The 14207-nt window shown below is 26.5% G+C and overlaps 1 protein-coding gene across 1 annotated transcript; it reads left to right on the top strand.

The window, feature by feature from the left end:
- Positions 1–11349: 11349 nt before the first annotated feature.
- LOC106778410 (small ubiquitin-related modifier 1) lies at positions 11350–13146 on the top strand. The gene is made up of 3 exons (XM_014666367.2): positions 11350–11532; positions 12640–12789; positions 12872–13146. Exons 1-3 carry the CDS (start codon positions 11443–11445, stop codon positions 12935–12937), a joined length of 306 nt encoding a protein of 101 aa, XP_014521853.1. The 5' UTR covers positions 11350–11442; the 3' UTR covers positions 12938–13146.
- The last annotated feature ends 1061 nt before the right edge of the window (positions 13147–14207 follow it).

The raw sequence follows: 14207 nt of genomic DNA, 5'->3' as shown, positions 1-14207 counted from the left end.
AAAAACATATTTAACCCATTATTTATTTATACTTAAATGTGATATGAAGTGTAGTTTGACTTAATGAGTTGTATATTTATCACTCAAAACTAAAATCGAAAGCATTATTTTGGATTAGCATTCTATTGTCATAATTTCACACTAGTTAAAACAATACATATTGTAGCTTTAAAGATAATTTGTCTATAAATTTTTTTTCCAATTAAGATCATGTTACATCTTATTATAAAATTTAACCTTTTAATTATGTTTAAATTCTAAAACTCATCAATTATTTATTATTATATAAAAATTTATTAAAAAGAAAAAAAATAAATGAATACAAAATATAGAAATCACAGGCAAATAATACCTGTTAGAAAAAAAAAGTCTAATTAAGTAGAGGTAAAACATCAAACAACTTATATTATTTAAAACTAAATTATTTAATTTATCGACATAATGATTTCCTTCATAAAAAAATATGAGAAGCTTTGAAATTATTACAAAAATAAAAATACTGACTTCATCTTTCTCTAAGACTCTAAAGAATCACTCCTTAATAAAAAAAAAAAAAAACTAAAGCCTTTGAAAAGCCTCCTTCTAAGCATGTTTCAATTCATAAATGATCCTCATAAATTCGACATAAATAGAGGTTTGTACTCTTATAAAAGCTTTAAAATATCCATATATTCATCCCGAATTCCTCTAAAAATGGTCATCTTATTTCTATAAATGAAATCACCATACTTTCCGTAATTTGAATATTGAAAAAATTCAACACCAAAATTTTAGAGACAATATTACTCAAATGCTTCTTAGATTTATTTCCATCCTACACACTAGCTCCTTAATTTGAAAAAAAAAATAGAAGGAATCACAATTGAATCCTGAAATCTACCATCTCATCCTTCAAATAATCCAAATAAATGTGGTAATGACAGTTACTTTAATCACTCTAAGAAAATGAATACAATGAGACTTCATAAATCGAATAACCAAATCTAAAGAAGAAAATTGCAAATCTTGGAAAATTTCCTTCAATGATTCCCACAATTGCATACCAATTGAACAATGAAAGACCAAATAAAAGAAAGATTCAACATTATTACCACACAAAGAACACAAAGAGCATAAAATCACTATTTTTTTAACATCAAAATCAATAAGTAAACAACCATACAACAATTTCGAAAGAACCAAAGTTTTAGCTGGTGACATCCAACCAAATCAAGTTCCTTCAATCCACATGTTCCATATCGGAAGAGTAAAACATTTTCATAACTTTTTGAGAAAGCACACCAATATACCAAAGTCCAATTAGACACATCCTCATCCTTATTAACCATTAAAGAAGAAAAATCACATAAATTGACAACAAAAGAAGAAAAACTTCGGTGATATTTGTCTAGACTGAATTAACAACAGAGTATAACCTTATTGTGTCATAATAAGCAAATGTCAAAACATCAATAATCATTCCAAATATTAATACAATCACTTTTATCTAGTGTTCAAAAAGTATTTTTTAAAACAACATCATACGTGTGTGCACACATACTCATATTTTACTCTCACTTCTCTCACTCTTTATCATTATGTTTTTTTTCCTGCTCTTCTTTCTCTCCACACTTTCACATTTGATTTTCAACTTGACACGCAGACACATATATTTCACTCTCATTTCTCTCACCTTTTATCATTCATTTTTTTTTCCTATTCTTCTTTATTTCTAAACTTTCACATTTGATTTCAACTTGATTTTTTTATTAATTATTGCAATAATGTGTTTGGTTCAATGTTTAAAGGTTTGAATCTTTATATAAAAATAAAAATTATGTTTAAATTATTTAAGTATAATTTTAATTTAAACATAAATAATTGATTTATTTATTTATACTATGATATGAAGTGTAGTTTGAATTAATGAGTTGTATACTTATTACCAAGCTTTGGGATTGGCATTCTAATGTCATAAATCCACACTACTTAAAACAATATACATTGTAATTATCCTTTAAACACACTCCCCCTTTATCCCTCATTCTCACTTCTTTCACCCTTTATCATTCTTTTTCTTTTCTATCTCTTTCTTTTCTCTAAACTTTCATACTAGTTGAGGAGTTAGGAATCAATTCTATTTGATCAAATTCTTAAACAAGAGTATTTTTTATTGTTATATAAACTATTTCATTTTTTTTCCTTGTGATTTTATCATCAATTTTGATAGAATTAGTTAATAAAGGCGACTCTCTAATTTCTTTTTACCATATATTAGATTTCTATTATTGGGAGAATTTAGGATTTTTTTTCTCGCATCATTATAGGTAAGGAAAAATATTTATATTGTTGATAAAATATTAGGATATATTATTTGAATGTGCAAGTGACTTGGCCACTAAATTTTGGTTTCTATTTAAGGGTTGTGATTGATTAAGAAAATGTTTGAATGTTTGAACTTGAATTTTTTTGAGTTTTATTTAATAAATGCTTTTTTAACAAATTTTGAATTGGGTACTTTTGTTGATATGTCGATTGCATCTTAAGCATATCATTTCCTTGAATTAAGTTTATGAATATAATTTAGATAAGTAAAATAAATTTCTATATATTCCTTATGGATTTGGTATGAATGTCAACATATGCATACTTAAATTAAGGAACCAAAATTGATTTGAAATTAATAAAGAATGATATTTGAACAAATAATTATTTGAATTAATCAATTAAATTTTTAGAAGTAACATTATTGTTGAGATTATTGTTGGAAATTTGTTTGATTTTTCATTTACGTTTGATTTTTCTGATATTTTCGTTAAGGCGGAGGATTTTCACTAAAAAAAGTAAAGATTTAAACCTTACTCTTTATTTTTCCAAGTAAAAAAGTTTCCTCGCTCAAGCGAAAAAAAGAAGAAGCTCTCAAGCCTTGTTCTTGATCTGTTTTTGCTCACGTGAAGATTTTTTCTCAGGCAAAAATATTACTACAACAAAACCTAACTTGTGCCCAATTTTTGTTAAAGTGATGGTATTTTTATCCAAGCTAAAAAAAATATTTCTAGTCTGTCTAATTTATTAAATATATATTTTTTTATAAATTCAAAATAAACATAATTATTTATATTTGATTGATTTGTAATTATAATTGAAAGGATTATATCGTTTTACAATGCTTATTAAGATTTATGGAACTGTATGAATTTTAGGTCATATATTTTGGGATGATGTGTGAACCATCAATGTTTGAATATTGATACTTATGTTTAACAGAGATTTTTTTTTTTTTGTTTCACTAATGGTCTACGTTACATAACTAAGATACCAGATAATGAGAAATAGATAGAGGAATTCTCACATATTGTGACAAGTATAGATGTGTGAACTTGAGTTGTGATGAACTTACTTTAATTTCATATTTGGGTTCGTTTGTAAATTCACATATTAGATTCAATCAAATGTTAGTCTCGGAACATATTTAATATAAATCTTTCTAAAAGTGAATCAATATATCGTTTGTTGAATATCTTGACATATAGATTCGTGTATGGTCTTTTATATCAATATCTTAGGTTAACATTTTATTTTCTATAGCTTACACTTTTATTAATTATTTGTATGATAATTTATTTTATATATATATATATATATATATATATATATATATATGGAGTTTGCTAACTTGTATTTTAGCAATGTGTATGGGTTTTAGTAGACAAAAATATCCTAATATATCATAGATTCTAAGTTTTAAGGTTAAAAGTATTTTAATAATTTTCATTTTCAAAACTAAAAAAAAAAAACCAAACCCTTGCTCATTTCTCTCAACCTTTCTCTCTCATCTCTCTCCAACATTTTTTCTGTCATCACTGTAGCCCTAACTGAAAAAATCAGAAACGCTGGCTGTTAAACAATTTCTTACCAAAAAAATGATTTTATAATGAGTTTTCATTTCATAATTTTTGTCTTATCTAATTTTATCTAATTTTTACAAGCATAATGACATCCGAAGGAATTGGTAATTTGCCTGAAAAAAAATCAGAAACACTCGTTGTTAAATAATTTCTTACAAAAAAATGATTTTATAATGAGTTTTCATTTTATAATTTTTGTCTTATCTAATTTTCACAAGCATAATGACATTTAGAGGAATTGGTAATTGGTTTGGAAATTTTTTTTTAGAGATGGTGATTCAACATCCGCAGATGAGAAATTAGCGAGGTTAATGAATGAAGATGATGAAATTGAAAAGATCTTGAATGAACATTTTCCTGAAGACGAATATGTCAATAACTCAACTCTTTATAAAAGCAAATTGTTTAACAACGAGTGTTTTTCGGTTGGAACTAGCATGTTGGAGTGAGAGAGTTGAAAGATAAAGGGTTAAAAGAAATGAGAGAGGTAAACAGGAGTTTTGAAGTTTTTTTTTTTTAGTTTTAAGAATAAAAATTATTAAAATACCCTTAAAATACATACATTAAACCATTTGACAGAGAGTATAAATTTTATTTTTGACGTCTTTGTGATTTTTATGAATACATATGTTTTATTTTTTACTTATTTTGAAATATTTTATACTATGAATCGACCTTCTTCTATATTATGTTATATGTTTTATCCTTTCTTTTTTAATGTTACATAATTGAAGATAATTTTATTTTAATTAAATATAAAATGTTAAATATTTAAACACATTCATCATCCTTTTGTAATTTTACTCATTTTATTTAAAATTTAGACTTAAAATATGTTTGAAAAGTACTACTATCCTCAACTATTTATAAAAAGAATACTTGATCTAGTTCATGTTTAAGACAAATATTAAAATTTGTAAAAATTACTAAAGGATAATAGCATAATAGCATAGGTTTCTAAATCACACAAAATCCTGGTAAATAATTCCATAGTTACATTATTTTATTTATTCTTCTTCTACGGATCTTAAGTTTTCGGTTGCTTTTGGTTTGATTTGAGTTTTTAATTTTTTTGCTATTTTTATTTTTGTCTTTTTGATGAATTGGTCCATATAATTTATTGTTCTTTATTTTTACCTAATATATAATAATAATAATAATTATTATATATATATATATATATATATATATTTTAATATTATGTTTATCTAGACTATCTATTCTATTATAATGATAGTTCATTTTTTTCTCCACATCTTTTTTTCATAATTTTACTTGATTTTTTTTATTTAACCGATTTTTCTAAATTTAACCATTTTAAAGTTAAATAATTTTTTTTATAAAATAAATAAAAAATATCTACAAATAAATTGTAAAAATTATTTATATTTATTTTTGTAAACATAATTTCATTATTTTCTTAACATAAAAAAATACATACGCGCACTAGTCTTATATTGATGCAAATCATAGTCAAATAATGTTGTGGGCAATAAATAATGCTTTTATTGATTTTCATATTATCAAACTAATTTATAATGAAAACAAGTTTAATAATTGGATAGTATAATCATAAAATACTGCACATCATTTAACTTGTATATTATTTGGAAAAATACATATAGAGAGTATGAGTACAAAACATTGTCTCAAATTAATAACTAAAGAAAAAAAGTTGATGAAATTGAACTAAACTTTGATTTTTAGTGGTTGCTTTGCTTCACTTTGTATTATTTGTGTTCTAGCACCAATATATATTCTTGAAAAAAGACAATTTGTTTTCTTTTTTGAATTCTATGTTTGTAATAGAACAAACCTATATTTTGTCATTGAACAATATTGAAGCTTAATTGAATCTAAAAAAATATAAGAATAAAAATAAATCATGGACACAAATAAATGAACTAAAATATTAATTAAATTATTTATTAGTTTTATTAGATTGATACGTTGTCACCTTCCAATACCAACTTTACGAAAAAGATTATATTGAATTTAATTAATAAATATTTCGAGTTCATTAAATAAAAGTCAAATAAAAAAACTAAAATCAAGAGCATAAATATAAAAACCATTACATATTAAACCTATTTTTTAATATGCGTATTTTGTAATACGTTCTCTAAATTATGTTTTGCTCTAATGCCATCATAATTTACATTTTTGGTTAAAACATTTTTAATAAAGATTTTTGAGTTAAATATGTTTTTAGTTCCTATACTTTAAAGCGATTTTGCTTTTAGTTCCTCCTTAAGGTTTATTTGTTGTTTCAAGAAAGTTAAAAAAATTTGGTAAAAATTAAAACCAGAGTTTTCTAAAGTTGAAGGACTAAATTGTACCTTAACTTAAAAGAAGGACTAAAACCAAAATCGCGTCAAAGTATAGGGACTAAAAACATATTTAACCCAAGATTTTTTTACCTAGTGCAAATCGGGGGGTTTACCGCATCTTTGAATCATCAAGTTCAATTAAATCCAAAATCTTTTTTTTTTTCTTTTATTAGTTATGTATCCATACCTTTTAATAAAGAAGTTTTTTTTACACATTTTTTTTTTCATTTTTCACAAACTACTTATTAAAATTTAAAAGATTTCTTAAAACAAAAAATTATTTTTCACTTGTATTCTTTTTAATAACTATTTTTTGAATTCAAATAATTTATAGTAAAATCATTTATCCAATAAAAAAACACTTTTAATAAAATTATAAAAATTATTTATTTTTATAATTACCTTTTTATAAAAGTTATTTTACAATTTACCAATAATTTTTTTAATAATCAAAAACCATTTTATAATTTAATAAATGTTTTATGATAATAAAAAAATGAACATTGATATAGTTTTTTTATTTATACTAATTATTTAATAATTTGGGTAAATTGTTACTATGCAGAAAACTACTAACAGCTCTGAATATATACTTACAGCTGTAAACTAATTTATTTTACCCACATATTTCATGAGACAAATACAGTTTATAAATTTGTGCATGTGTGTGTTTTTTCAACTTGATTCAAGCTTTATACCACAAAATAAACTTTTTTTTATATATTTTTGTTGTTACCAAAATTTGGACTGTCTATTTTCTGACAAATAACAAGATTTAAGTGATTTGATGATTCATTATGAATGTTCCTAAAGATGGAAATATAGGAAAAGATCAGATACAAAATACTTTCTGAAAGTGAGGTAAATAAGAGAGTAAGTGTACGATTGAATATGGAATAATGTGTTATTATCTCAGTCGTATTTATAAAGATTTTTTACTCTCAATAAATCAAATATAAAACCTAGAATATCAATACTAAAATTTATTGTGTATGTCACAATTAATTTAAGGTTTTCTATTTTTGATGATTTTTTTTAAATAGGTTTTTTTTTCTTAATTGAGTTTTTATTTTTGAAAAATTGAAACAGTCAAGTTTATGTTGTTTGTTTCGTACTAATATGGTTAAAGAAGTACTAAAATTATTAATTTTGTTGTTGTCATGTGTCAAGCGAACGTGGCATTGATAGTACCACATGTTACTGTAAAGCGATGTCATTGTATTTATTTCAATTTGATCTTTATATTGTTATTTTATCTTGATTTGATCTCTTAATTTTTGTTTTGACTCAATTTAGTCTTAATTTTTTTAAAAATTAAACAATTTTGTTTCTTTCCAAATTCAAATAAAATTTAATTTGTATATAAATCTTTACAAAATCTTTTATACAAATTAATATTTTTTACTAGAAAAAATTACGGAATAACACATGAAACATTTTTATTTATTAGTACTAACGAAAATAACTTAATTGCATTAATGTTTTCAAAACAAAAACTAAATTGAGACAAACAAAAATAAAGAAACTCATTTTTTTCTACAAAATTAGACAATAAATGAAATATTTTAACTTAAATAATATGAATAAGCAAAGTATAAAAATTAACATTTCAATAATAAATATTTTTGTAAAGATGATCTACACAAAAGTAGTCTCCCTACTTCCTCAACAATTCATAAAAAGTTTATAGAGTTAAACATTAAGACTTGTAATACATCTCACTAAACATTAAGACATGGCACCTCTTTAATGGTGTTAGCATGTAACTCCCGGCAAAAACCTAATTGCTCTAATTTTTAAAAAATAAAGATTCAAAAAAAAAAAAATAAGGAACCTATTGAAAAAAATCACCCAAAATAAAGACTATGTGAATGATTAAACCTTAATTTAATAAAAATAAATATAAACTAGTTAAATACACCATATATTTTATTGATATATGATATTAAGAGATATATAATTAATAATCAAAACTATCAAAATTTAATCATATATTATGTTATATATTAGGTTAATATATAGTAACTTTAGACAAATAACAACACGTAGTCTTTTTCAAGAAAGTTTTTTAAAATGTTTGTTGGAGTAAATATAATTTCCTACATAAATGTTTAATAAAATAAAAAAATATATAATATTTCAACACTTAAATACACATTAATTAATATATAATTAATATTATATTAAAGAGTGCAAACATTAATATATATTATCAACAATTATTAATTAGTAATGTGGGAGATTATTCTTTTGAACCACTTACTATAAATACCAAGACTTCGAAATTTGCATTTTAAAATAAGTATAGTGGTTTAAAATTAGCATATTCAACTATTTTAATATTAAAAAGTTTTAATATAAATTATTTTGTTAAGAACGAATTTTATTATTTTAAAATATATAATATTTCTAGAAATTATTTTTCTAGAATTTCCTAATTTTTCTTTAGGAGTTTTCATCTTCTGTTCGTGTAATTGAAGAACCAAATATGTAAAAGTGATCCTTACGACTAACTCTTCAACTTGGGTCGATCAATTTTCTCATTTAAAGTTGAGTTTCAACCCATTTTATCTGGTCTTTTCTTATATCTGTTGCATGCGAGTCTTGCTTAGCTTGCACGTGTTTTTTGAGTCATTAGTTTGAGTATTTGTTGATCAATGGTTCTAAAGTTGTACCCTGACTATGTTTCCGTTGTTCGTACGAGCATATAAAGCTTCTTGCATTTGTGGAACTGTTTTAGACTTTTTAGAGTGGTTTAGTCTACTGTCAGGTAAGACAAGCTAATAGTTTTAATTTAAATGATATTTATAATTTGTGATAGATATGTGAAGTGTTATGAAATTTGGTGGTTTGATATGATGAATTTCTGTTATGAATTGTTGGTTGAATGTTATTGTCTTGGATGATTTATGATGATTAAGAATTATTATTTAATTAAATTGAATTATGCCAAAATGTTGTTGTGATATGGTATATGTACTTGAATTATTGTGTTTATAATTTTTGGTTTAGTATAAGACAATTAAGAGGGTGTTGCTTGTCAAATTAAAGGTGTTTGCTGATCTGAATTGATGAGATTAAGGAAAAGATTCAATGGTTTAGCTGTTGGGTATATGCATGAGTAAAAAGGTTATGATTTTGGGTGAAAAAAGAGTTTTGTTCAAGTGAAATTCTGAGGAAGTTGGTTTTTGAGTTAGTTAGGAGATGAAAATCGTAGTTTAGGTCATTTAAGACTTAACTAACTTCTTATCAAATTGAAATAAAATGGATAAGCATACTAAATTGGTTATTGGGTTGTGATGAGTGTGAGATTAATCTAATGGATTGAGTAATTGACCATTTGAGCAAATTGATGTCCAAACCAAGGTTTAAACATGTATCCCAAATAATTTCAAGTATTAGGATACCAATTTTGTCATTTGGAAATGGTTCATTACACATAGATCAATAATAAGAGTTGTTGGCTTTCTGGTATGGTGTTGAAGGGCACAGAGTGGCGCTGAGTGTCACGAAGTTAGAGAGCCACTAAACTCTAGGGCATTGAGCACTACAAAGACAATGAGCTATCTGTGTTCTTTGCCTTAATGAGAAACTCAAGGCTGCCAAGCGTTGTGCTTTCTCTTTGGTAGGTGTTGGGCGATAAGAAATGGCGTTGAGCGCCACTTCTCTATTGTAGCTCAAGACTTTTATTTCTATTAATTTGCTCGGCGAATGACTTCCTCATCGGATGTTGGACTAATATTAAGCCTCTATTTTGGGTTTTCCTTTAAGTTTTCTGTGCTCTCAAAAGTTAATTTGGTTTAAAATATTTTATACAAATTGATCATATCGATGTGGATATTGTATATGTTAATGGTGGTGTGTATGATGGTTATTCAAGTATGATATGAGAGTGATACTGAATTCTGGTTATTGGTATGATATAGATGCTTGACATAATTCCATGGACCTCGTGGTGAGACTCCATGGTAGTGTTCAATAGTTATGTGTTTGGCGTAGTTCCATGGATCTCATGAATAAATTTTATGGTGACTCGGTCTCGGAAGTTATCTCAACACTTTAATAAGCATTCCATCTCAAGTAGAAAAAGGGTTATGTGGTAAGGAGTAGTAGAAGGTCTTAGTCTATGGTTTGATTCTTTGACTATAAGTGGTAGATGAACTAGCCTTGTGTGGTAACTTAGGGTGGGTAAGTTGTTCCACCATTATGAGTGCAAAACATGCCATAGTCTGACTTCAATACTCATATTCGAATGGTCAAGTCTAGAATTAATTATGTATGTTTAGGATTTGCTTGTGTTTAATTATTGCATTCTTAATTAAAAATGTATGTTTATTTCTTTGGTAAAAGTTTGCTTACCCTTATGTTTTTTTTTTTTTTTTTTTTTTTTTTTTTTTTTTTATGTTTACGTGTAATTCTTTTTTAAAATGATCACCTGATTAATGTGAACAAAGAAGAATGTCTCTCACGAGCCAGTACTAGGAAGAGATAGAGAAAGAACATAGAGATAAAATTTTTGATTTAAATTTTATCTGTTTTTAAAATATCCTATTATACTTTTAGTGTAATGTAGTAATGCTTATCTTTTATATATATTGAGATGTTATACTATTTATCAATTATTTGTGATTATTTATTTTATTAGCATAAATTGCTTTACTAATTATTTTTCTTGTGTTGTATGAATATTTTTTAAATTTAATTAATCTATTTTTATTAGTATAATACCTATATTAAAATTGTAAAAATATTTTGTAATAAAATTTTAAGAAATAATATTTTTTATGAATTTAATAATAATATTATTTGTTATTTTTTTTATTGTATAAGATAAGGTAGACTTGATGCACATGTTTTTATACTATTAATTAAAGCATATTTATTTTTCCTGAGTTCGAGAGTATTAATTCAAGTTCACATTTTTAACCGCCCGTTCAAATCAAATTCAAAACCAGAGCGTGTGAACTTTTATTGACAGGATAAGATTCATTTAAATCAAACATGTAACTGCTGCCTAACAGCGTTATCCAATCCAGATAAGCATTGGGCTTATGGGTCCAAAGGCCCATCAATCGGATAGGCCCAGTAAGGTCACATGTTAAGAAGGAATTTGAACGGTCCAAAGGAAATTGTATAAGAAACGTTTTTGCAATCTGAACGTCAGAGACGCAGCTTTTGTCGGCGGTAACCAAAGGAAGAAGAAGAGTTTATCAAGAGAGTTCAAGATGTCTGGTGTTACCAACAACAACAATAACGAGGAAGACAAGAAGCCCAGCGAGCAAGGGGCACACATCAATCTTAAAGTCAAAGGGCAGGTTTGTACGATTTTTTCGTTTTCTCTGTTTCTAGGGTTTTTGTTTTCTTTTGGATCATGTTAATTGCATGTCCTAGATCTTCGATTTTTTACCCTGATGAGTTAGAGATCGTCTGGCTGTGTTTACTGTATCACGATTGCGTATCAAAGTATGTCCTAATTTTTCTCTTTTTTACTGAATTGGGGTTTCATTGTTGGGGATGACTTTGATTATGTTTTTGTTTTTGTTTGGGATTTCCTGTGTTGGTTAAAAATTAAAACTTGACGATTTTCTTTTAAGAGTTTGGATTTGGGTTTACTTTATGTTTTTGTTTTTTTTTTGTTGATCATGTTTTTGTTGTGATGATTTATTTTCTTTAGTGTTTGCTATCGGTTACATGTTTCTGATGAAATTCGCGCACTGGAAAATTGATTTTTGATGATCATGATAAACTGATGATGACGTTATCTCGTGGAGTAAATTATGTCAGGGTTTGACTTTGTTAATATTCCCGAAGGATTTCTGCCCTGTGAATTTTGATGTTGTTCTCCTCATTGGTTTATGTTATCGTTTATATGCTTTTAATTTTTGTTTTTCTTCTATTTTGGGGCTTTGGTATATGAATTTTCCGATAGTATGTTTCGCATCTGAATACATATTTTATCGAAAAAAATGGGTTTCTGTTTTAATCATGCAAAGAAATTTGGGGGAAACTGTTTATCTGGGTTTACTGGTTGTATATCGTTTGTCAACAAATCGAGTCAGATTCTCAGTCTGGTGGTTTGATATTTATCACAGAGGATACGCAAATCCAAGTGTTACAATGCTAAATTGAGGTTTCTCTTCTCTTATTTATGAAGATATACATCCATGGCCTAACAAGTAAAACGATGCCCAGTTTAACAGTATACAATTCACTTTCTAATATTCATGTTTTTTATTTTTTGTTGAATTGGTTTTGAAAATTATTTGTATCCAATAAACATACAGTGGATGCTGTTAGTGATTATTCTTGGAAAATTGAATGTTACAGGGTGAATTCCTTGTTGGTCTCTTGTAACATGTTTAAACATATATCATCACATAGACATCTTAAAGTGAAGCTAATTTGTTAACCGGATGTTGTAGGATGGGAACGAAGTGTTCTTCAGGATCAAGAGGAGCACTCAATTGAAAAAGCTTATGAATGCTTATTGTGACCGACAGTCGGTTGATTTCAACTCCATTGCTTTTCTCTTTGATGGTCGCCGCCTTCGTGCTGAGCAGACTCCTGATGAGGTTTGTGTTTTCTTCCTTTTTGTTCATGTTCTTATCTTATCTCTGCAGTTTTTGGTTTTGACATGTACTTTTATTATTACAGTTGGAAATGGAGGATGGTGATGAAATCGATGCCATGCTTCATCAGACTGGAGGCTCTGCATTCTGAAGGGTTTCATCCTTAAGGAATTATAAGTAGAATTAGTTTAACATAGAGATCTAGGTGAGACATAAGATACATATTTTATTATCTCCTATACAGCTTTTGCTGTTGGATCTTCAAGTCATTGTGGTGCTTCTTTTGTCAATATCATTGTGGATGGATTGTTTTATTTCTGCTTTGTTTATCTAGATTTGCATACCTTTCAGTGTTTCTTATATTCTTCCATTTCTGAAGTTTTGAGTGTTGTTCCCATGTTCTCACTTCTTAAAAGTGAATCATACATCCATAACACATGTGAATGGAATTGCGAGTTATACTGAAGTGGGGTTTGAAACGTTGATATTTTATTCAAGAAACTCTTTTGAACTTTTCAAATCAAAATCTAATCAATCAATCTGTCGAAATTTTGCTAGCTTTTGCAGTTGGACGGCTTTTCAGTTAACAAATGCGATAATTGTTTTTTTTACAATCGTCTAAGAAATATTTTATTTTACTAAAATGTTTGTTAATATTTAAACAATCATAATTTTGTTTTCAATCTTACTTTTGTGTTGTATTTTGGTAGTTGGTTTCATTTTTTTTCGGGATGAACAAAAAAACCTTGGAATCTGTTATTTCATGTGCATTTGGACTCAGATAGTTGATAGACAATAAAATGAAACATACATGAAAAGCTACACCGTCTACGGCATTCACCCAAAAATACAATGAACAAGAATCTAAACATCATTAAACCATCATACACACATAGATATTGAAGGTTAACTCACGGACTTTTAAGAAACACAATATAATTCCATTACTTCACTTTGTATCCTCTTTAGACTTCTAGCCATCCCCAAATGTTTTTCCTTCCAATGCTTGGTCTTTAAGCCTTCCATGTTCACTTGCTTCACTCACGGACTTGCAGGAGAGAAGATGTGGACTTATACTCTCTCACAAACTCTCACCGTTTCTATTCTGAATATAGCGATAGGGTTATTTCCTAAACTCTTCCGACTGTTGTGTGGTTTCTTATATTTTTAACCTAATATATCACTTCTAATCCATTTCAAATGGCCCGGAATCTATCTCAGTATCCATAAAATATTTTTCGGTTTTAATTCTTCCCTTGTGGCCAAAAAAATACATTAAAAACTAACTCTAACTTGTTTCGTAAAAACTACCTTAAACAGACATTTTCTCTACAGCAAAGAAAAATATAGAGAATCTTTTGTAACATAATATATATATATATATATATATATATATATATATATATATATATATATATATA

The sequence above is a fragment of the Vigna radiata genome, unplaced genomic scaffold (genome assembly GCF_000741045.1).
Source record: "Vigna radiata var. radiata cultivar VC1973A unplaced genomic scaffold, Vradiata_ver6 scaffold_335, whole genome shotgun sequence".
Taxonomy (NCBI): domain Eukaryota; kingdom Viridiplantae; phylum Streptophyta; class Magnoliopsida; order Fabales; family Fabaceae; genus Vigna; species Vigna radiata.
The sequence above is the reverse complement of the archived record's forward strand: the minus strand, read 5'-3'. Positions and strand labels throughout refer to the sequence as shown.

Bases quoted from the DNA above. Each gene is read 5' to 3' on its own strand.
- LOC106778410 (XM_014666367.2), top strand. From the start codon at position 11,443: ATGTCTGGTGTTACCAACAACAACAATAACGAGGAAGACAAGAAGCCC. The intron at 11,533-12,639 runs GTTTGTACGATT...CGGATGTTGTAG, and splicing joins ATCTTAAAGTCAAAGGGCAG to GATGGGAACGAAGTGTTCTT. The intron at 12,790-12,871 runs GTTTGTGTTTTC...TTATTATTACAG, and splicing joins CTGAGCAGACTCCTGATGAG to TTGGAAATGGAGGATGGTGA.